The 25,291-nt window shown below is 37.1% G+C and overlaps 1 protein-coding gene across 2 annotated transcripts in view; it reads left to right on the top strand.

Moving 5' to 3' along the window:
* Positions 1-21,715, top strand: part of NDFIP2 (Nedd4 family interacting protein 2) — a gene marked incomplete at both ends in the record, with an annotated part of 49,419 nt that extends 27,704 nt beyond the window's left edge. The window contains 5 exons of one of the 2 annotated variants that reach the window (XM_082014063.1): positions 341-400; positions 3,538-3,625; positions 12,721-12,845; positions 17,923-17,989; positions 21,612-21,715. In XM_082014063.1, the coding sequence (XP_081870189.1) occupies positions 341-400; positions 3,538-3,625; positions 12,721-12,845; positions 17,923-17,989; positions 21,612-21,715 (444 nt within the window). The remainder of the gene's footprint in view (positions 1-340; positions 401-3,537; positions 3,626-12,720; positions 12,846-17,922; positions 17,990-21,611) is intronic. The other variant, XM_082014064.1, reaches the window with a different exon arrangement.
* Positions 21,716-25,291: the final 3,576 nt, after the last annotated feature.

The raw sequence follows: 25,291 nt of genomic DNA, 5'->3' as shown, positions 1-25,291 counted from the left end.
TTTAATGAAACTTCTGGTACTTGTTTTTGGAGTCCTTAATGTAGTTTGTCTTACAAGAATACATTGTGCATAAACATTTATTTTTTTCAAATGCTCCCAGATTACTCCATGTACCAAAGAAATTGTAACAGCCTTATGTTATCAGTAGTGATAGCATCAGTTACCTTGGCTTTTGATGTTTTCCTTTTCAGATTCTCAAGACCAATTTTACAAGTTTAATTTAAATGGGCAAAAATATTGCTAACAGTTAAATGACTTGTTTATATGTTGCAATGAATGGCTTTTACTTAATGCTTTTCAGTTGCATTTGTCTTATGTTTTTCTGTTTTTACATGCTTAGCACGCCCAGTTTAGGGAGTCTAGGAGTCTGTTTGATGAAATATTCCTCAGTCATCCAGAGGTATGGTATAGTTCTCTTTAGTTTAGACTTTAACTATGAATTTTCCTGCAGGCAAACAAATGCTTCTGGGGTTCATTGTGCCTTTTTTCCCCCACCATTAACTTCTCCATATTGTTTTGTATGTTGAAGGTATAATTTATGGGGTTTATTAAGTAATTTGAGCCTTTCCTCAGAAGTCTTTCTCTGTAAATCCACTGCATTGAGAACAGTTATATCAGTTTAGTTATCCAAAGGATTCCTGAAAACTCGGGTTCTTTACTTGATTAAAGGTGGTTTTCTCACTATACGCCATGCTGGGTTTCAATTTGAAATAATTTACAAAGCACTGGGGGGAAAAAAACAGTCCCCTTTTTGCAGAATACTACAGACAACACTGTAGTTTGAGAGACATTAATAGGTTTGACTTCAATAGATGCTGTGTCCCTTTGCTTAGGGAAATTACTCTGTGTGACATGCCATTTATGTTGATAATATATTTTGCTGTTTAGCTGTTTCTTTTGTCATAGGAACAGTCAGTTTTCTGTTTTACAGATCTCAGCATATTTAGCAAACGAGAAATGTTGTCCATGATCCTTAACATAGCTAAATTTGTCAAGAATCAGTATGAGATACTGAAACAGTATTATATATTTTATGGATTTGTGTGTATTGTTATATGACACTCTTCTCATTAATAAGAAATAATACATAAATAAAATATATAATTATTCTCATTGATAAAAATGTTGATATCTAATGGAAGTATTATGATGAAATTACATTTAGTTATAAGCATCAGCAGAGACGACAGTCATTCTGCATTGACCCTTTTCATTCCTCAATGAATAGTGGCAAACAATTACATTTTGAAGAAAGATTGGGGCAGTTGACACCAACTAGATCAAATGAGAGCTCTGTGAAAGACAGGTGGTATCAGTGAGGCTTGAGCAGTGGCCAGTTAGTGTCTTGAGTCTGCCAGACTGATCATAAAGCCTTATAATACTAAATGATGTGCTTAAATGATGTTCAGCCTATATCTACAAGAAACTATTTAATTTCTTAAATGTTCTTGATAGTTTTCATATTCCAATTTTTGGAGACGGCGAATAGAACTTGATTTAATATAATTCCCTTTTGACATGGAGTGTCATAAATTATAACTTGTTTTCACTTACTGCAACAGTGCCTACTTGCAAATGTCTACTCTCATGTCCGTGGGTTATATATTGACCTGTGTTTCTCACACAGGTGAGCCTTACAGAAGCCTGTGCATACAGAAAAGCCTGCTAAACTTGTTGTTTTAGTAGAGCAGAATTTCCTTTTTCTGAGACAACATTTTGCATAGACTGTAATTCACTAATTGTTTTGGAAATGCCAGTATGAAATACAGTAGTTAGCAGAAAGTTTGAAAAAAAAAGTTGAAAAAATATTTTATATTGGATTTTATAGACCTTTTGAAAATAAAAATATTTTTTGTTGTCCTGACTTGGAAAAGGAACTTTTGTAGCATACTTTTCAGAGATAAGCACGTTCAAATGTAGCTCTCTGTTAAGTGCATTTTCAGCCCTAGCAAAGTTGAGATAAATAAACCAATGCTTTCATAGGCACTTAAAAAGATGATTTAGGGACATCTGAAATTACCTAGAGTTGGATTATAGCCCCTTAGGATTGATGTTCAGCTAGGTTTTTGTGCCTTCCTTACTATTGTCTATGTAAATAGCAGTGTTTTTTCAAGTAATTTATCTGACACAGAGTCCTGGTTAATTAATCTGAAATTAATAGCGCAGCTGGAATGTCATGGCCCTGTTAGGAGGAGTATTGCTGGTTGCCTTGAGTTGGTACAGTTTGTTCTAGCACATTTTTAACCATAATCGCTCTACCCTGGTAAATTACTTTGCTGTGTTGACAAAGGTGAACATGTCAATCACATGACAGAGTTTTAGATGACTGTGATTTTCATGCCCATTTAGTTATGAACTAATTGTACAAAATAACATTTGGTACAGCGACTGAATAGTATGTTAAAAATCAGAAGTACTTTATTTCAATAGTAAGTGTTTGTGGTGGGTGAAACAAGTAAGTCTCACTTGATTCCCTTGATTTAAATGGGTTTTTTTTAGGTCATTTCTCATCTCATTTCTAATATGTTGTGATAAATTGGAGACAAAAATAGGAAAAGAATGTTACTCATGTTCATGTCTAGACCACATTACTGCTGCTACTGACAGCATTATTTAATTGTATCATCCTGCATTGTTTTGATGTTATTCATTTAAATGTAAAAATGGTGTGTTTAACTGGTTTACATCAGGCTCTTTAAATGCTGTCATGAAAACTTCTATGTTTCCCATTCTACAGTTGCAGAACTGTTTTCCTTGTGCACAGAACTTGCATACGTAAGATCTGCCAAGTTCTGTTGGAAATTAACTACAGAGAAATCAAACAAACTCATACTTTCAGTGTCTTAAGATCTAGTATTTTGACACGACGGGAGAAATCTTTGGATTGTTTTGACTGACATCACTGTTTGCTTTTCTTTGACTTAAAATACTGTGCTTTTTGAGTTTAGACGACTTTTCAAACACTTTTAATGTGCTCGCGCCCTCTAGTGTCCCCAGCGGTTTTCTTTGCTTTGCATCTGTTTTTGCAGTGAGTTATAGGGTAGTCAAATAGGTTAGTGCAGCAATTTATTTTAAGATACTAACCTTATTCTAAAACCGTATTCTGTATTTTGGGAAGCATTAAAAGACTTTTCTGGCAGGAAAAAAAAAAAGAACATATTATGTAATGACTTTTCCAGAAGGTATTTAACAGCTTGCCGCATATCAGGATAGTAACAGTAAAAAAAGATCTCTGTTGATTTTGATTGTCAAAGTACTCATCTGAAATAATTTCTAACTTCATTTGAGATGAATAGGCAGTATGTACATATCTTCTACAGAAACTTTTACAGAAAATTTGGGCTCTGTCAATATAAGGAACAAATAAGACTTGTTTTACAGATATGAATTATTTTTCTTTTAAACATCCTTGATGTGGACATGTTATAAAAATGTCATTTTTCTTCTAGCTTTAGAAACATAATTAATACTTGAATCTTACAGATAGTTACTCTAAAATAAACTTTTCACTAAATTATCACTAACCTGTAAATCCAGGAAGAAGAGTATCCACCACGGGATGATTTCAGTGATGCAGATCAGCTTAGAGTGGGCAATGATGGCATCTTCATGTTGGCATTTTTCAGTAAGTTATCTTGTATCCCCGACCTATTGAGGTGTATCTTAATTGTACCTTTTTTCTAATGGAATATAAAAGATAGCTGTGATAAACTGCATTAATGTACTGTAATGAATGTTTTTTTTTACCTCTACACAGATATACACTTCCTATTTCAGATGTAGCAAATATGTTGCACTTTTTTTCTGTGGCATCTGTCATGGATAAGGGAACAAAGCAAAATCATATTAAATGTTTTGAGGCATTGCAAGGCCGTGCTGTTACCGATGAGTTGGGAAATTCTGTCATCTTCTAGTTGGACTACCCGCTTAAATTAAAGGCTGGATCACAGAAATCTGGCAATCAGTTTTTAAATAGAAAAAATTTGAGAGGGATGATGTGCCGTATAAAAGTTGCTGATGCTAGCGTAGTGAATTAAATAGCTGTGGGTGGATTTTTGGAACAAATCCAACCATGCTCATTTTCAGGTTGAACTAACCACTAGCATATAAAAATGTACTGTCTTCAGGAAATGTCTGATTGCAGCCAGCACTACTGTAGCACTTCTTCAGGTCCTGTGTGCGCACACTGTGCATGTCTTGTAACTTATGTACTGCATTGAGCAAAGTTAGATTTAGCCACTATAAGTTACTTCTGGAAAGAAGTTGCTTCTGTTTTGCCAATTGTGTGTTTCTTTCTAATTTCTGAGGATATTTTCCCTTTCTGAAATAAATGTGTTTGGCAACCTGGATGGAAGCTTGGTGTTGGGGATGTAGCCATTCAGGATGAAAGCTCGTTGATTATCCACTGAAATCTCCTTTATGTCTCTCTACTTAGATCTCATCTTTGTTCTTGTTTTCTTTAATGTCTCTCACAGTGTCTTTATCTAACTGTTACAGATGCAAGTTACAGAACTTTCACAGAAGTTTTTTGCATGTTGGCATACAATGTACTAGGACAATGTGGTGTTTACATCTTGTGATAAAAATGTATGTGCCTACCTCACATAGCAAATATATAAATACATATAGGGTAACAAAGTGAGTTTTGTAGTCTGACCTCTTTCCGTAGTTGGACCATAGAAAGGGTGTATATTCTTGGGGGCAAAGCGGGATACAGCTTCATTTTTCTTCTTCCCTTTCTTCTCTTCCCTATGTGCTACAACTTTTTGTATTTAACCTATTTAGGTTTTGTATTGTATGAACTTGTTCTTGCTTTTAAATCCTGGTTCAGGGCTTCATTAGCACTGCCCTTGGAGGTCAAAAGAATTGTTGACTCTAATATGTTTTAAGTCCTTAAAATCACAGCTGAAAACAGACTTGTTAGCTTGCAGATAGGAGCACAGCAGTAGTAAAAATCCTGCTGTGCAGAAGCTGTATTGGAATCAAAGGCTCCAGAAAGGGTCCAATGATATTCACATGCAGTTGGCCAAAACTGCATGCCCAGAACCTTGCGCCTACCTTCAAGAGCACAGACATTTACTTGGATAAACTGGCAAGTTTCTCTTCAAGTAGCTGTTTAGCTGAGACTGACTGCACAGAGTGCTACTTTTACACATTTGACAAAAAAACTCAATACATCATAATTTTTCTTGATTATTCTGAGACTGTGGTACTGCCAACTTTGCTGACCTATGAATGAAATGCATAAAATGAGTCCTTATACACTGTAAGATATTTTTGCAAGTGTATGCTTAATTTGGATCCGTGTGGGCTGTTATGGATACCAGTTACATATGGAAATTGATAAAGTTTACTTGTTTGTGTTCATAGTATGAGGAGTTCACAAAAACTCATAGCATTTATAGACCTGTAATATTAATTTTCAGCAGTTTTTCTTAGGGAGATTGGAGAACTAAATGACAAATGAGCTTAACTTAATAAAGGTAGATTGTAAATAGTGGGTGGTGTATTCCCGTCCCTCTAAGGAGAGGAAAGTCCCCATAAAGTTGATGTATGTAGTTTTAAGAGAACAGGAATTAAAATGAAATTTACAGTATGACTGTCTTCTGGGTTTTTTTTCCAGGGTGGGATATATTGAAATGCTGCAAGTAGAGGTGGCAGATCACAGAGAGCCTAGAATAAGTTCCCTCACTTAATTAAAATGCAGGAGAACAGTGTCAGGAACTGTTTAGTGAGAGGAGCGTGGAACAAATGGCTTGTTCCAGATTTGCTCTCCCACCCTTTCCTGTGACTGTTACCTTCAGTGCTGGTAGGAAGATTTTTTCAGTATCAACCAGTGAAGTTAGCTTTTTTGATTTCATTTTACTCAACTGAAGCGTAAAAAAAATAGACCTTTTACTGAGCTTATCTGCACATTGCAATCAACTACCGATAGGTAGCTACCATCTAGTGGTAGCTGCCCAAGTTGCATAAAATTGCTGTCTTGCGGCCATCTAGTGGCCAGATCTGTTTGTTTGGGGTTTTTGTTTGGTTTAGGAGCTTAGTGCATGCAAATGACAAACCTGTTTCCCATCTAAGTTGTAAGGTACTGTTCTGTTTAGCATAACTAAATAGAATGAGACCTTATACTCTAAAGAATAAAAGTCCTTTGTGTGAACAGGTGGGTTTTTTGATTCAGCTCTTGATTCAGAAACTTAGTGGAAAAATTTGGAAAACAACGTATTTTATTTCGAATATGTGGTAAAAGCATATGTTTTAAGACAGTGTTGTGAAATCTCAAGCCATGAGTTTCCTCACTTTTACTCTTCCAATTCTCTCCACCGTCCCGTGGGGGAGTGAGCAAGCGGCTGTGTGGGGCTTAGTTGCCGGCTGGGGCTAAACCATGACATGGTGTTGCACTTGAAATCTGTGATTATGTTGGTGAGCAGAGAACCCGCTCTCTAATGGTGAGGGCTGATGTTTGTCAGTTTCTGATTTTGAGGTAAATTAATATATTAGTGAATATATTCATTTTGCTATGAAAGCAAAATGCTTCAAATTTTGCTATCAGACCACTTAATATATTGTTTTTCTGTTATGATTTTTTAAGTTGGCTGTGCCTTATATAGCATAGTATAAACTTTTCAGAATGCCAGAGGAAATTGTGAATAGGTGAGTTTCTCAGAGTGATTTTTTTTGTTTGCTTGTTTTGATTTTTTTTTTGTGTGCACCACAAAGAGGAGAAATTTGAGCTGTTTCTTTCCATTTTGAACACAGCTGTAATGGTGATTGGGTCCTGACAGTTACTTGCTCTAAGTTTTTGGTTTTCATGATTAATCTGCCCATAGTGGCAGTCTTTTGAATCATGTCTGATTTGCTCATCCTGGTTCATTGTGTGAAGGAGGTCATTTTGTGCAGTAATAGAAGGCTTATGTGGTTTTCAGTTATATTTAAGAAGTGCTTTATATGTATCAACCAGCCTTTTCACCTGTGGGCCCAGAATCAATTGCAGAGTTCATCTGGAATTTTAGAAACCATGGAAGGAAGTTTTGGGTTGTTCCTACAACCTAGGAAAAATTAATATTAATTTGAACCTCAAAGATGGGTTAATAAGGAGGAAGAAATGGAGAAAAGTGTTTGATCATACAGATGAAGTTTGAGTTCTCATATAAAGATCTGATTTGTTCTTTTTGAACAACATCTGGGCAATTTAAACACTGTGTACAACTCACACCAATAAAATCTCATGATGTGGAGAAATGTAAATGTACATATTGTCCTTGTATTGGAACAGATAATAACCATACCGAGATTTTGCAAACTTAAGTTCATACACTTTTCAAAGCTGTTAGGTGCTTCAAACAGTCAATAAACTGCACACAAGCTAGGATATCCGCTTAGGGGATTTCAAGCAGGCACAGCTGGAAGGCAGGGTTGTAGCACAAACTCAGGGTGAACACAGCCTCCTGTTGTATACTTCCTGAAGAGTGGTAAGCATGGTCTAAATTCCTGGCGGGAAGATTCCTCTGTGTGAATTGAGGAAACCTGGCTTTTGTATGTCCATATCACAAATGTTATGAATGAAACTAAGGTTTCCCTTAGTCATCCAAGAGAAGCTGAGGGGAAGTCATTTGACTGAAATTGCAAATGTTGGAAGGAGATAAAGGAACTGTTTTGGGAGTGCTTGTTTCCATCTGGTTATCAGAGGAGCCTGGCTGACCTTCATACACAATTACCGAACTTTTGTCTTTATGCAGGAAGAATTTGACTTACATGGTTTCTCCATACGTATAGGATGCAATAAAAAATAATTGGAATGAGGAAGTTTCCAGTTGGGCATTAAGAAAGACTTACCAACAAGGGTAATGAAGCAGTAGGAGTAAATTGCCTAGGGAAGTTTTTGAGCATTCATCACTGAGTAGGGGGGGAAAAAAAAAAAGGCTGAAGTTGAGCTGTGGTTAAAATTTGGAACCAACATAGGTCTTCAGACCAGTTTTGATGGCTTCTTTTCATGATGCTTAACATACGCTTCAGACAAGTGATTAATACGTAGCTGTGGAAGGCTAAGTAAAAAAGACCAGCAAGTGAAGTGCAAGTGCAATTGAAGAAAAAGCAAATTTGTTCTAGTATGCTTGTCATTATTGTTGCATCTTCTGATGTGTTGCAATCTGTGCAACTCAAAATCTTTGCACAAGATTACTTAACTTGAAAACCCAAGTTTTGTTTGCTGTAAATTGTGAGAACAGAATGAAAGGATATGTCAATATTGGTTTGCAACTTAATGAACACTAACAAAAAGCAAGCATGGATGAATAAATTCATAATCACAGAATCATTAAGGTTGGAAAAGACCTCTAAGATCATCAAGTCCAACCGTCAACCCAGCACCACCATGCCTAGTAAACCGAAGTGCCATGTCCACATGTTTTTTGAACACTTGCAATGATGGCAACTCCACCACCTCCCTGGGCAGCCTGTTCCAATGTTTGGCCACTCTTCCAATGTTTGACCACATAATGACAAGGTACAGCTTCATACAACATCTTTGCCTTGCCCTTCTAGTTATCGGAGAATGGAGAATGGCAGTGGATACAAGCTTGTTTGTTGAAACCAAGTTGAATTATTTTACTCCAACTTCTATAGAATTGATGGTAGATAGAAGACTTTTGATTTCTAACTTCAGTTTTTGAAATGAAAAATCCTATGCTGACCACTGCTTCTTAGAGGAGGGCTTTGGGTGTGGAAATAGCTGATGGATAGCCTTGTTTTGTGTGTCAGATTCTAACACCTTTACAACATTTAGACCATCCTGTGCTTTATATTTCAGCTGGGATTATCTTATTGCAAAACATAAAGAGAAATAAAAGTACAACATAATTGTTGTGGGTGCTACGTTGAAGAAGACTTTTTATTAAAGAAGACCTTTAGTCCAACCTTCCTCCTCCCAAAAAGGAACTTCTTACCTGTTTTTCATTATGAGTTTTGTTGTCATGAGGGAATAACTCTAATGGTTATATTCTTTTTATGTGAATTACATTAATGTAGACTTACTTTCTCCACTTGTTGTCACTTCAGGAATGTATAAAACTCAAAATTATTTTTCTTTTGTTAGTCCCACTTGTCTGTATGGTGTTAGAGTAGCAAAGAGACTGAAATCATGATGCTAGTGCAGTCAGTGTGAATTTCATCTAAAGGTCTGAAGTCTATTAAAAGGAAGAGGGCGATAGTTGAAAGTTGGGCTCAAGTATGAACCCAAACGCTAGCGATCTCTGGGTTAGGAAACAGTTCTTGCTGCAGAGTGGTTAATCTTGCAAGTGGGAGTCTAGAAGATGAACGCAGAATGTGGCTGCATGAAGAGAATGGGCAAACAGAAGATAAGAACGCTTTGTTAGTTAAAACGGTGATGTTGTAGCAGCTTTTTAGACTTTCTATGTCATTTTTAGGGATTGCTTTCTTCTTTATGGTAGTGTGTATTAGTGTTAGACGAAGAACATTGTCTTTATGAGAATGTCATGGGAAGCTGAAGTGGTATGAAGGATGAGGTCATCTCTAACTGCTGAGCAGTGTCATTTACATTTCACAAAGTGAGTGAATACAGGCAAATAGTGGAGGATTGCATTTGCTGCAGCAAGAAGCTCTCACAATGACTTAGTTGTGTCTATTTAGTAGATAGAGGAGGAAGTAGATACATCTGGAGAAAATAGTAGATGGTTCCTTTTACTAGTCTGTGCTCTCACCATTGTATTTTTTCTCTCAGCTTCATGGAGAAACTTGTGCTGTGGCTTCTCTATGGCAATATAGGGATGAAAATTATGGACAACTTTTATTGCAATAATTATGTGAGGCTGGAATTACAGAGAAAATAATATCAGTAACTCTTACCAGATGCGGTGTGGGCTGCAAAGCTGTGCCAACTTGCATGACTGGCAGAGGAGATCATCATGGCAAAAGATACAGATAGGCAGATGAGGGTAATCTTGATGTAGAGACAAACAATTGGAATATAGATTAAAAGCTCATTTGTTGCAGTCTACTCAGAAGCTGAAGATGCATTTCTGAAAGGAAATCATGTATTTTGTAACCAGGAAGAGACAATGAAGATGATTTTATGAGCACCAATAGGAGCCTGGGGAGGTGAGAGAGAAGCAATGGGAAAGGCTGAAAACATGTAGACATTATTGTTGCCCATCTTAAGTTTGTTAAAATGATGCAACACCAGGGCGATGTTAAGAGATTCTGCCTAATATGTTGCCTAGGTTTACAGTGGTGGAAATAATACATTCCTCATACTGCTGAAGACAGGGAATTTTGATTATGTCCTCACTGCAGAATTTTTCTAGCAGGTGGTTACAGATAGAAGCTTAAAGAGTAACATTTTCCCTCTGTATATAGTTCCGTTTTATTGGGATGTGTGAACTTGCATAGTTTCCAACTTTTGTGTAGTTTATGCCTTGTCTTTCCTGCTTTCATTGTCTGCTTATATAACCTGATGAAACAGCACACTGGTTAAAGGAAAAAAGCTATTGTGAACAACACTGGAACTTGTTGATCCCTTTTCTTTCTGGAGTTGGCCAAACAACTGAGTGTGAAATATCCACCTAATACTCATCCAGTGACTGTGGATTCTATTTTGAATATTCCTTTAGGTCAAATTGAAAGGAGGGTAAAATTGTCACTGGGTTTAACTTTGATTATAAGAACTGTTTTTTCCCCTCTCCTATATTTATGGTTGGGAAATCTCTAATTTTTATAATGTGCATACAAATCAGTTCAGGTATTTTAAAAATCCTTGGTTTTTTATAAATACCTATTAAAATTGTAAGTGTGGTGGGAATTGCTCTAGTCTGCATAGTCCATTAGAAACATGTCTATCTTCTGTCCCTTTTAGCATGCCTATCTTCGGAGGCACAGTCGAAGTCACCCTTTTTGTAGCTTGGGTAGTGGGGAGAAAAGGAGAGGGTAACAGTAAGCTGTTATGCTGAGGCAGGAACAGAGACTCATTGAAGAACTAGCTTCTGAAATCTGTTATTCTTAAAAGTGTGGTGGATTTGGAGAGCTTGCTTGAAATAGGGGAATCCTGTTTTCAAAACAATGTATTCAAACTTTCTCAAATGTAAATGCTTTTTTTTGTGTTTTGGAAAGACAGGTAAATGTTAGGTCACAGTGTTGTCCTTATGTAATAGAAATGCTCTTTTTTTTCTTCTTTGCGTATACTGTTTGGATCAACATTTATTCAAAGTTGTTTGTGTGTTTTGGTTTTGTGATTTCTGTTTTTTTTTTTTTTAAGATTAGTAATTAGCATAAAAATAAGCTTTCTCATTGCCACCATCTGTTACCTATGGCTCTGTCTGAGGCAGGATGTTTTCTCACTTGTGCAAAATGACTGTGTTGATGTAAAATCTTCCAAAACTTCTCATGGACCTTCAATTTCTTTACAGTTCATGGAATCCCACTGCAGTTTTACAGACTAATTTTGCATTTGTGGGCAAATCATTGCATCTTTACGTGGATTGTTGGAAGAGCTGTAACAAGGTTTTAAATGACCAAAAAAAGCCATTGTTTATAGATAATCCTCTCAAATTTACTTTTATTTAAGAAAACTATTAACCAATTTTCTGTTCCTAATGTTTTGCTGTAAGTGTTCAAACTTTCACTGAAAAGACAGACTTCTTTCTCTGTGGTGATTTAATGTCTGAATTTTATGTGGGTTTTGTTTTTTCCATAAGTTTGGGGATTTAAGGATTTGTGTGCAGGGGTTTTGTTCCCATCTGCCCCTGCTTGCCTCTTCAGTGATTTTTGTGTTTACTGTGGGCTTCCCTAATGTTTTCAGTTTTCTACCATCTCTCCAGAACTCCTGAGTTGTCGTCTTCTGCCAGCTTCCCCAGCTCTTCTGTTTGGTGGTTTTCTGTTTAGTTGCCCTCACTTACTTCTAAAGCTGGGACATCACCTAATTAGGAATTCCCACACTTTGACCTGATGCACACAAACTGAAGTCAATACAGATGATGATGTTCATTGCCAAGTACATATGCAGATATGAAACTTTAAATTGTAAAACTACTGGGAGTTTTGTGAAAGTGTTAACTGAAGTAATAGTGAAGTAACAGTTATGCTCAATGTCCTTTTTTTTCTGGATTTCTTAAGCTTCTATGTGAAACTTCCAAGGCTTCTTATATCTTATGCTTGAATGTAGATTTAAAAGAGAAGACAGTAACCAGTGAAACATCAGCTTCTCAACTTACCTTCATTTCTATACTATGTTTACAGAGCAAGAGTGGATACTTTTATTCTGTTCGATCCAAACTGGATAAAGCTGAATATGCAGCCTTGATACATGCACGTATGTGTGCATATAACTATATTTTTGATTATGAAAGTGTAGCGAGGTTGTTGTTTTTTCTTTTAATGCAAGTCTTGTATGTTATAGTCCTTTGTTTGCATTTACCCTTCATGTCTAGTGTCATCTGGTTAGATTTCTGTAGCAATGTAATACTTTCTTTTATGTCGGAATTTTGTTTAAAGTAGTAGGTTCCAGGCTGTTTACCATTTGCTTTGTTATTAAGTGACTATACCATGGGGAATGTCTGGGTTCAAAGTCAATCTCTGAAAGCCTGAATTACCAGAGGGGAATTACTGACTGTGTAAGCAGTAGTTTAAAGTAGTTTAAAAGTGAAATTAATGTTAAGTCTGTTTGCTTAGCTGTATAGATTAACAGAATCTACTGTTTCTTTTATTTTATAGTGGCATTTATTTTCAACTGGATTGGATTTTGTTTATCCTTCTGTATCACAAATACCATAGCTGGAAGGTATGGTGCAATCTGTGGATTTGGTCTCTCCCTGATCAAATGGATTCTCATTGTACGGGTATGTTTCTTGATTCACACTGTACAGACGTTCTGTGTAGAACCAAACTATAACAATTTATTCAAGGATACATAATAATGGAATTAAAAATCAGTATATTAAATTCCATTGCTTAACAAGAGTGCCTAAAATTTTTTCGACTTCCACTTTAGTAGAGAATTTACTTGCTATATATTTATATATGCTTACTAATGATGAAGCTTAATCTATTTTTATCTAACATAGCATTTTACATTCATCTTTCCACTGAAATAAATGCAGAATGACTCATTCTTTGCACAAATATTTAAATGCTTACAGAAGAAGTGGAGCAAGGGCGTAAGATGTCACTGGTACTGCAGTATCCTATATGAAAGATTTATAAATGGCTCAGCCTATCGGGGTGGGGGGAGCAGAAATCAGAAAAATATTTCTTCTTTTTATCTGATTCTTTTATTCCTTGTAAGATACATACTGAATCAAGTCAAAATTGAATATGAAGTTAGTCCCTCTTTTACCATCTTAGATGCTCAATTTCTTGATAATTGCACTGCAAGACTAGATACTTTTCAGAAATGTATGTTAGCCAAATGGAAGTTACTTAGCTGACTAAGTGGGTGCTCAATGAAATGCAAGAATTTTTTGTGAACTTGCATTCTACATGTCTGTGACACACTGTTTAAAATCTCATCCTGTCTAATGAAGAAAGAGATCCTGGATAACTTAGTCATCTTTTATGCCCTGCCAACTCTGAATTATTTTTCATTTGTTTTGTTTGTTTGATTGTTTTTTTCTCCTCTGTGTTTGCTAGTAACTTAACTTGATTTGGTCTTAGCACAATGGTGCAAGGATTGTAGAGAGGAGAGATTGCATGGTCCTTCCTGGACATGTCCTGTATCCTTCTTATATGCGTGAGGGTGGTTTGGTGTTTTTTTGTTGTTTTTTATTTGCTTCCCCAGGGCAGGGGAATGCTACTGGACCAGATGTGATTCTGATATATTTAGTTGGAATTCAGGGTTTGGGATGGAATTTATCTTAAGGGAGTGAGAAGACATGAGTTTTTCAACTATATATTCATTGGGGATATTTTCAGCTCCCCTTGAGGCATACTAAACAGAGGGCAGAACTTGCTCACTGTATCACAGAATCACTAAGGATGGAAAGGACCTTCAAGATCATCAAGTCCAACCATTAATCCAGCGCCACCATGTCCCCTAAACCATGTCTTGAAGCGCCACATCTACATGTTTTTTGAACACTTCCAGAGATGGCGACTCCACCACCTCCCTGGGCAGCCTGTTCCAATGCCTGACCACCCTCTCAGTGAAGAAATTTTTCCCAATATCCAATCTAAACCTCCTCTGGCGCAACTTGAGGCCATTTCCTCTCGTCCTATCACTGGTTACTTGGGAGAAGAGACCAACACCCTCGTCGCCACAACCCCCTTTCAGGTAGTTGTAGAGAGCGATAAGGTCTCCCCTCAGCCTCCTCTTCTCCAGACTAAACAACCCCAGTTCCCTCAGCCGCTCCTCATAAGACTTGTGCTCCAGACCCCTCAGCAGCTTTGTTGCCCTTCTCTGGACATGCTCCAGCACCTCAATGTCCTTCTTGTAGTGAGGGGCCCAAAACTGAACACAGTATTCAAGGTGCGGCCTCACCAGTGCCAAGTACAGGGGCACAATCACTTTCCTGCTCCTGCTGGCCACACTATTTCTGATACAGGCCAGGACACTGTTGGCCTTCTTGGCCACCTGGGCACACTGCTGGCTCATGTTCAGCTGGCTGTCAACCAGCATCCCCAGGTCCCTTTCTGCTGGGCAGCTCTCCAGCCACTCCTCCCCAAGCCTGTAGCATTGCATGGGGTTGTTGTGGCCGAAGTGCAGGACCTGGCACTTGGCCTTATTAAACTTCATACAGTTGACCTCCGCCCATCGGTCCAGCCTGTCCAGATCCCTCTGCAGAGCCCTCCTACCCTCCAGCACATCAACACTCCCACCCAACTTGGTGTCACCTACAAACTTAGTGAGGGAGCACTCAATCCCCTCATCCAGATCATCTATAAAGATATTGAACAAGACAGGCCCCAGAACCGAGCCTTGGGGAACACCACTTGTGACCGGCCGCCAGCCGGATTTAACACCGTTCACCACAACTCTCTGGGCTCGGCCATCCAGCCAGTTCCTCACACAGTGAAGAGTAAACCTGTCTAAGCCACGAGCCGCCAGTTTCTCCAGGAGAATGCTGTGGGAGACACTGTCAAAGGCTTTACTAAAGTCCAGGTAGACAACATCCACAGCCTTTCCCTCATCCACTAGGTGGGTCACCTGGTCATAGAAGGAGATCAGGTTGGTCAAGCAGGACCTGCCTTTCATGAACCCATGCTGGCTGGGCCTGATCCCTTGGTTGTCCTGCACATGCCCTGTGAGCACTCTCAAGACGAACCGCTCCATGATCTTCCCCGGTACTGAGGCCAGGCTGACAGGCCTGTAGTTCCCAGGATCCTCCTTCTGGCCCTTCTTGTAGATGGGTGTCACATTGGCAAGCCTCCAGTCTTCTGGGACCTCCCCTGTTACCCAGGACTGCTGACAAATGATGGAGAGTGGCTTGGCAAGCTCCTCTGCCAGCTCTCTCAGTACTCTCGGGTGGATCCCATCAGGCCCCATAGACTTGTGGGTGTCCAGGTGGCTTAACATGTCCTTAACTGCTTCCTCCTGGATTATGGGCAGGTTATTGTGCTCTGCATCCCCATCTTCCAGTTCAGGTGGCTGAATACCCTGCGAATACCTGGACTGGCTATTAAAGACTGAGACAAAGAAGGCATTAAATACCTCAGCCTTGTCCTCGTCCTTGGAGACAATGTTCCCTGCCATATCCAATAAGGGATGGAGATTCTCCTTGCCTTTCTTTTTGTTGTTAATATATTTGTAAAAACATTTTTTGTTATCCTTTATGACTGTGGGCAGACTGAGTTCTAGCTGGGCTTCTGCCTTTCTAATTTTGTCCCTGCAAAATTAGAAATTTGTCAGTTGTATTATTCCTGTCGTCTTGAACATGTGCTCATAACAAACACAACAGTTAATATATGCTAAACTTCCTTGAAGAATTACTGTGTTCTAGACTATATTTAAATTCTTGTATATAATTTTATATTATATCGTTATAATGTTACTAATTCTGAAATATTAGAGCTGACCAATTCCATGGACCCTAGGGGTGGGGTTTTTTTCATAGTGAAGATTATCACCTTACTGTGTTGTCTCTCTTTCTAGAGACAGTATCAGAAAGCTCATAAAGTGTATGTTGACAATTTTCTTTTAATGGTGACACACAAGCATGCATGTGTGCACAAAATTTTCTGTTCCTTTGTTTCAAGCTCCTCCAAAGGCTTGTGCTGCCCTTTCTCACTCAGGGTCAGTAGTACAGAACTTTATGGTGTCTAAACAGTTCGAGTTCACATATGCTCTCTTTGTATCAGTTTTTACTGGGTGCGGCAGGGGAACAAAAGCACAATTTTGCTGTTGGGGAAAGTCTGCAGCCATGGCTGCTTCTGCCTAAAGAAAGTGTGAGAGTAGTGCATATAGGCCAGTATTGCTTGCTGGTTTTAGTAAATCTTTCCAATTAAATGAAATTGTAACTTTAAAAAAAGTGTATCGGTTACATCTATTTAGAGAATTGAAAATACTGACTATCAAGTGAGTTGGGATTAATCATGTTGTGAACTTCCTGAGACTTGAGTATTCATTTGATATTTTAATGAAGAGTCAAAATATGAAATACTTTGCCGAATCATGGAAATGGTGGTATTTATATAGGGATAATGTAAGTAACAATTCTTTAGTTCAATTTAGCAATTCTGTTTCTTTTTTTTTTTTCCTTGTATTGCCCATAGAAATGACTATAATACAGGGTTAAACCTTTAAAGGATTCATGTGATCTGCCTTTATTTTGGAGAAAACATGTGGATCTTAGTGGACAGTTACTTGAAGGAAAAACAACAACTATATCTGGAGTTCTTTAAACGTCTTGGATTTTTATCTATATGTTTTATATTTGGCCCAGTATCCTCTCTTCTTCCCTTTTTTTTTTTTAATTAAACTGAATTACGTGCCTGAATTATGTGATTTCTTGGTTGATACTACTGAAGTGTCCTAGAAATGGCAAACGGGGAGCACTGTGGCAGGATGCAGCAAACACACTGACTGATAGTAGGGTGGGAAGTGTATGAAAAGTGTGCAGAGCTACTAAATAGGTTATTTTATTTCTTCTGGCAACTTTTCACACATCTCCTCCATCCTACTTCTGTGAGTTTTGGAGGCATTTGATTAGCCTTTTTATCAGTGAAGCATGCAGTCTGGAGTCTGGTAAAGGCACAGATACCTGTCTCCAATACCATCACACCCTGCCCTCCAGCTGCCTCCCACATCACAGGGAGGACAAAACTGTCTACCATGGTCACTAACAGGAACAGTTGAAATGCCACTTCAAGGTTCATTTAGTTGCGTTCAGCTCACTGCTGGGAACTGAATGCTGGTTTGAAAATGAAAAGACTTTAATGAGTTGGGGGTCTTTATGGGGCTGGTATTCTTGGCAGCGATTAACAGTAGGGGGTATACAGAAGGTCAAAAGCTCTTCTTTTGAGGGGTCAGCAGAACATCCCTGTCTGATAAGATTAAACTAATGTGGCTTTTGGTGTTAATATCTAAAGCAGCAGGCTGCTGTAATGTGTTTGGGATGGCAGGCATTGGGGGGAAAAAAGGAAAATCGACAAGTGGTGATTCATTATAACAGAAAATGTTAGGTCATTCTGGCAAGTAATATGAGGAGGTTTTTTTATATCATATGTATATATTACATACATACACACAAAAATATATATATTTTTTAGAGGTTTTAAAATAATTTTGCCGTAGACCAACTGACACTTCAAGTGTTATTTGTATGTTAAGCTGCTCCACAAATACCAGTTTTGCATTTCAGTTGAATATATTACTTGCACTTAAATTTGCTTTTTCCTCTGTGCTTTCTGTATTTGCATAGTGCATTAAATGTGTCTTAGTCATCTCTCTGACTGCAGCTAAGCCTCGTATATGAATTTCAGTTTTCAGATTACTTTACTGGATATTTCAATGGACAGTACTGGCTTTGGTGGATATTTCTTGTACTTGGTAAGTGGCAATTGAAACCATTTCTGTTTTGATGGGAAAGTACCTAAAGAAGAATCATGTCATTGTAAGTAGAGTTCTGTAACATGTTTAGCTATGTGTTTTTCTTTAGCTGCTGATAGTTTTGTGTGGTGTTTTTATTTCCATAGTATTCATGAGGTTGTTGGTTGCCATAGCGGTTGTTACTGTGTGAAATATGGACTATTCAAATAACCTTCAGCTCAAAAAATTTTGTTCTATGTATGTAATTATGTACATACCTGAGACTTGACTTTGTGCTGTTTAAGCTGCTTCTGCTGATCTAGGGGTGCAGAACTGTACAATGAAACTTCAGGTTTATGTAGAGAGCACAGTGAAAAGTGAGAGATATCTAGTACTTACATGTATAAACCTGTATGTCAAGTATTAAATTTTAAGAAATGTGACTGATCCTAGGAAGGTGGAGTCTGCTGTCTTGTACATAGGTCACGAAATGTCCTTTTCTAGTCCTTTGAAATGCATACTGCATCAGTAGTTTCTCAGTCGGACAAGAGAACGGCTTCATGCTTTCTGATCACAGTGCTCCTGTGATGTCAGCTTTCTTTTAACATGTCTGCCCATGTTCAAAGTCTAATATACATCAAATTCTGCTCTTCTGCTTGTTTTTAATTAGGATATACTAAACCAACCACTACACCTTTTTTCCTGCTCTGGATTTTATAATTTGAATATGGAATCTGGAATGATTTTCTTCTGTAAAAGTGAATGCTACTATCCATTTTATTTTCTAGCTCTGGAAGCATAGAATACTGTTGCTGGTTCAGTAGGTGGCACTCTTCCCTTTGAGTCAATTGAGTCAAATGGCTAACAGCAAATGTTAATATGAAATATTAAGTAAATAAAAAAAAAAAACCACAGAAAAAACCAAAAACCAAACCAACACTGAGACCCTGACTCTTTATCTCACAAGAAATTGCAGAAATCTTAAACGATGTTACCTAAAACTTTCTCTGTCTGCCTTTTGGTAAAGTTCGAGGGCATTCATCAGACTTCTTACTACTCAACTTGCTCTACTGTTGTGCACTTGGTTGCTTGAGACATGTAGAAACTGCAGATGTTTAACACATCACAGCATCAGTCCCTTGAATGCTTTCATATTCTGTTTGAGATGATTGCCTTTAAGTAGGAAGTGAAATGACTTTTTACAGGTACGAACATCTCCAGATAAATCTTAAATGAGATTGAGATTTGACACTTTTTTCACTTGGATGAAAACAGTGTGTTCTTCCCCTAGCATTTTCCCCCCACCATGTCTATGGAAAAAGCTGCTCATTTGTAATTCCTCTTTTTACTAGTCTGTTGCGGCACTTGTTCAAAAGCTCGCTCACTTGAATTGAGGAAATCTTTATTTTCAGGCTGAGCTGTATGGAGGATTTTTTTTTTTTCTTTTATAATGTGCCTTGGAATAAAAGGCACTGTGAGGCATGCAGAATGCATCCAGCAGTCAACATTCCCTTGTCTTATGAATGATTTGCATGAAATAAGCCAACAGTGTTTTTAAAGTGATAAAATGGATGTACTGAGATTGCTAGAACACCATAGAAGGATTCAACCCAACAGAGCTACTTAGCAGGACATGGAGGAGTATTATCAAGACATGGGAGCTGTGCCAACCAGATCTGTATTTCATTGTTTCGGATAACTTTCCCATTAGAGCATGTGAAGTAGCATATCCTGTATCTCTTCAAAAGTGAATGAATTGGGTTGGATTCTTTCTTTTGCATAGTCCTTCGACATACTTAAGGCCACCTATTGCCATCTTCTCTCTTCTGGAGAGGAAACACTATCTGTTTCTGTTCCCTTCCCTTCTTTCAACATCTGGAAAAATCTTCTTAACGCTTCATGGAAAAGTGAAGTGGTCTACTTCCAAAGAGCTGTCATGTACAGTGAACAAACTGAAGACAGAGAAAATTCTAATTTTCAAATTTAAATCTTAGCCAATGTTTGTTTTTGAGGAACACAATCGAAAGTGGTGTGGTTTTTTCTTCTTCCCTAAACAGAGAAATATAAAATAGAAAATACACTTTCAGGCACCTTCGGAGCTGTCTGCCCACCTTTTGCTGTTTCAACTGCTTTTCAGTTGAACTTGGGACTGTCTCTGGTAACGTCTGGGTAGTAGCTTTTGTAGTAGACTTTTGATCCAGATCTTATTGCTTTCTTTTCCATGCAGAATTCACCTTAATCATAGAAATGTGTCTGGCTTAGGCCAAAGTTCCAGCGGTTAGCACAGCATTCTCTGTGTTTGGGGAATTTTTTTGTGTGTCCTACTGAGGCTTTGGTTTTAAAAAAAAAAGCAAAAAAAAAAAGTAAATAAAATAAAAATTTACAAGCAAAAAGCATTTAGAGAAGAAATGAGCATAGGGGGGAAAAAAATCAGAGCCTCAAGCTGGAGAGCAGGAAGAAAAAGTGTATCACATAGCAAAATACCAGTGTAGCCATAGAGATTGTTTATTAGGATCTAAAATGATGAAAAGGATAAAATCCTTTGCTAAACTTGTTAAGTTTCAGTTTAGCTTTTCATTTGAACCTTTGGAATCTTAATGTATACATGCACGTATACATAAGCATGTATTTTCAAGGTACCTACGTGTTCATTAAATGAGGAGAATTGCTCTCTAGGCTCGTGTTTCTCTCCACTGGATGTGGAATTCAGATTTTGAACCCCCAACTCCTTGAGCAGATTGTTTTATCTCTGTTGGATTCTCCATGATCCAGCTGATGAATGGCTTAATCTGTTAAAGTTTACTTAGTGGAGGAAAATGGACCAAAGAGCTGTGTCCACTACGCAACAATGTGTTTTTCTGGGTTTATCCAGATGTCCAGTGAGTCTCTGAATTTGTAAAATGATGTGGACAACATCATGTTAGTGATTTCCATTGTTACAGCTGTAACTTCTGTGTGACTATTCTGTACCTCTTGTTCCTCTATCAGAGCTGAAATATTTTGTCAGATGCAGTTAAATTTAATATTTAAAAATAATTTGAAATGTGGAGTTGACAAAAAAAAGTGTAACCATAACACATGTTGAGTAATTTCTTTGAATCAACTGTTGTTCTTCCCTCTTTTGGACAGGTGCATTTTCCTGGGTGGTTAAATCTCAAGCTATAATCTACTATAATTTATTATTGATTTGTTGCTAGAGCAATCTGTGCTGTCTTTTTTTTTTCTTCCCCTCTTTTGACTTGCAGTACATTTATCTTATACATTTCTAAAGGTACGTTTTGTGGTTCGTGTAGATTTCTAACACACTAGTAACTTAATTTAAGAAATCTACTTGAAGAGAGTGTGCAACATGCATTCTTTTCTTTATTTTCTTCTTTTAAAGTTTTTTTCATGCAGTCTTTTTAGCAGATGATACTTGAACCCAGACTATATGTAAAATCTCTGAAAAGCCTTCCATAAGTCTGTATCCTTATATCACAAGATGAAAGCAGAAGACTTGCTTGTTGAATTTGTGAATGATACATGAAGACCTCACTTTACTTTGTATAATCTAGAATTTAAAAAATTATTTTAATAAGAAGAATGTGGGATAGCGTGTACTTAAGTTGATACGCTTCATTTTGTGCATTTTCTACACTTTCAGGACTACTCCTGTTCTTTCGAGGCTTTGTTAATTATCTTAAAGTCAGAAATATGTCTGAAAGCATGGCAGCTGCTCACAGAACAAGATTTTTTTTCTTGTACTGAAGGTAAGCAATTTTTAGTGATAAGATGGTCTCTCCCAGGAAAACTGAAAAGAATAAAATACTTAAGTTAAAAATAAATAATCAAATTTCTGCCACAAAACAGAAGCTGCATGGTTTTTGAACATCTGTCATGAACATTGTGTATATTCTACATGGACTTGGAAATATCTGAAGTCTCTTGAAGTAATGAAATTTGAAAGTAAATAGTGCATCCTTGTTGTCTCCAGTCCTCCCTGGAACTAATATTCAGGAACAAAGTGGAACCTGTTGTTTCTCCTAAGCAAGAAACAGTGTCTGCTGCCTGTCAGGATACTATCCTTTCTGTTGGGAAAACTGGCTTTAGCAGTCAACCTGTTGTCAGCAAGTTAGGAAGCACTAATCTACCTGCATATTAAATCTGATTGACATGGGTCTGAACATGCAAACAATAGATCAGTATTGTCTCTCTTTACACGACTGGATTAAGACAGTCATGTACAAGTATGATTACTGTGTGTTCAACAATGTGTTTTATATATCCTTTAGGTAGCTGACTAATCACCCTGGCACATATCCACTCATTTTCTTTTATATACTTTTTATCCGTTAGGTGGATCTATTGGACTTCACTATGTAACTTAAACCAGGGGGTCTTCATTTATGTTCAACTTTTTTTACTTAAACTGCATGTTGACATAAATTTAAGCCTGGAAATAAGTACTGTAACATTTTCGTTCCCCTGCAGTTTACTTAAAGTGCTTAAATACTCTATTTTGACTTAACTGAGAAGCTATGTTTGCCGTAATAAAGCAGGTTTTTATAACCTTTCTCCAAGATTGGTCACAGGATCAATGTCAAGTAACCAGCAACACATTATTGAAGCCTGAAAAAAAGGGAGACAGTATTTGCCTAGAAAAAAATGTTTCCTTTTATGTAAGACAGTGATACACATTTCAAAACAGCTGGTGATTAATATTTGTGCTATACTACATAGTTCTTGATCATGGAAGAAATCTGTTAACTGTAACATAATATTTCTTTTTAATGTGCAGTTTTGTCAAAATTATGCAGTAAGTTAAATAACTAAGGCATATATTGCCTTTTAGTAACCAACCTAAATTGGCATCTGCGTGGCAGTATTTCCTTTTTACAGTAGTTACATGTCCCTCCTTTTCTTAGTAATTTAGTAACTTCTTCACAATACTGAAATCTGTAGCGACGAGACTGAAAATATCTGTTAGATTTCAGTACAATAAAGTTTAAAAATACTATGTCAAAAATGGTTGTTAGGACTAATTGGTGTTTGAAAACTGTAGCTTGAAGAGAATAATCAGAATGTCGGATAACGTGGCCTGGGATTCTTGGCTCTCCTGCAGTTAAAATTCTGCTTTTAATTCACTGTTTAATTCAGCATTAACTGAAGTTAATGAGTTGTCCTATCTAAGTTCAGTGACTTTGAATTTTTCCTTTACCTGTAAGCATCACTGAGATGTATGGGCTGATCAGGCCTGTAGAGAGCTGGACATGTAAATACTATTTTTTGGAAGCATCTTTAATTATTGAAACAAGAAGTGCAAATTAATTGCTGTCTGACTTAAATGTCCTTGTTCTTGTATAGGCAGGTAACTTCCTCTGCAGTGTCTATTAGTTTTAATAAATAACAGATATTACCTTTACAGTTACAAAATATTCTCAGGTGTTCTTTTAAAATTATAACAAAATAACAGTAAATTTTTGCTTTTTTCTCCCATCCTGACATGGTGGGGGGGAAGGCTGCTTCTTTGCTGCTTCTAGGTTTAACGTCAGTTAGCAACGCTCCTTCTAGTGAATCACTGCGATCAACTGAGGTACAACTGTTTCTTTATCTCCAGACTGCATTGAACAGACATTCCTTTCCTATACCAGTATGAAACTTCCAGATGATCTGTAACCCTCCGAGTTAATAGGATAGAAGACTACTAAAAAGCAGAAGACAAATTAGTGAAGATACGGCTTCAAAAGCGAATGACAGGATGGTTTATGCTCAAATGCCCGTTCTGGTCATTCTAGTAAATATTTATAATCACTGCCTTTTGTTTTAGCACACTTGTATATGTGCTTATTACAAATATAGTATTGAAGTAAGAACAAATCATCTGTTAGTATAGATTAGGTACAGTCAGACTTGGTTAATCTGTGCTTGTTCAATCTGAAAGATTTAAGTGGTAACTTGTTTCACAGCGTGTATGTACCACTGACTTGTTGATCTGAACTTTGAGTATAATGAAATGCATTAAATGATTCAGATTAACCAGCTCAGACAGCTTTTTATATAATTTAGAATCGTCTAATGATTGTGTAGAATATTTTTAAGCTAAACCCCAGGGTTCCTTGTCTCAAACTTGTATTCACCAGTATTTTATCAAATTCAAACCAATATCCTGATTTGCTTAAAACTGATACTCCACTTTGAGTCCCCTGTAAATAACTCTGCATAAATGACTGTTTGAATTGCTTCTTAGGAAATATATCAAAATATATTTTGTAACAGCATATTCTCTAAATTTTATTTAATCTTAGAGCTACGTACATATTTTTTGTTAATTGGCTATTAAGGGTATAGTTACTATTAGATGTAATTTTGGAGGTAAAGGCATTGAATTATTTGTCTTATCCTAACTTTCGTCACATGAATTATTATTAACTGGTTTGGGCTTGAGCCTGAAAGTCATTATTCACATGCATGATGCCATTAAAAGATGGAGTTTGTTCATGTTAGCAGGGATGGACAGTCTTACATCTTTAGTCCTTGGTTATGCAGTTGGATCCTCGTAGGTGCACCTTTGTTCCTGCAACAGAGTATTGCAAATGTATTCCCTGGGTTATAACACCGGTTCTGTTTAAGAAGTCTTGAGTTCAGCATAAATACAACATCCACCCTGAGGGCTTCTCAAAAAAAATTCATATTGCCATCTCACAATGCTTGTTTAGAATAACCATTTTGCCATTTCCTAAGAATAAACTAATTTAAATGTAAGGTAATTTTTGAAATTATCTATGAAGGAAAAAAAAAATACTTTTAAAGCTCTGGAAGTAGAAAATGTGTGTTGCACCTCTCCCAGTAGTCTCTTAAGATATACCATTACTTTCTTATAAATATCATCTCTTTAAGGGGTACTGTCTACTGTTCATGCATGTGTGGTTTCCTTTAAATTTTGTGAAATTTATGCTTCTCCTTAAGTAGGAGAATATCTCAGTCCTTTGTACAACTGGAATCTCAGTTGCAAAAATACATTGGTTGTTGGTTGCACCTTTGAGGAAAAAAAATACAAATACTTTCCTCCAGTTTTTCTTTTTATATTAGAATTCTGCCTTTTTATTACTAACATTAAAAACAGTGAGATTTATGTTGTTTTAAGCTAGTGCTGTATTCAGTTTTGTATCTATAATGAATGTTTTAAATATGCATATGTACACTGGCCACATTATTAATTTTTTTAATCTTTCAGAGATACTGGAAGTGTCTAAAACTTTACAAGCACCTCCACTTCCCAGCTTTTTATGGAAAGAATAAAATTAAGTATTATGTTCAACAGTCAATTGGGATTTCCTTCTAAAC

Source organism: Phaethon aethereus (assembly GCF_964289735.1).
Source record: "Phaethon aethereus genome assembly, chromosome: 1".
Lineage (NCBI taxonomy): Eukaryota > Metazoa > Chordata > Aves > Phaethontiformes > Phaethontidae > Phaethon > Phaethon aethereus.
Note: the sequence above shows the minus strand (reverse complement) of the source record. Positions and strands in the feature narration are given on the sequence as shown.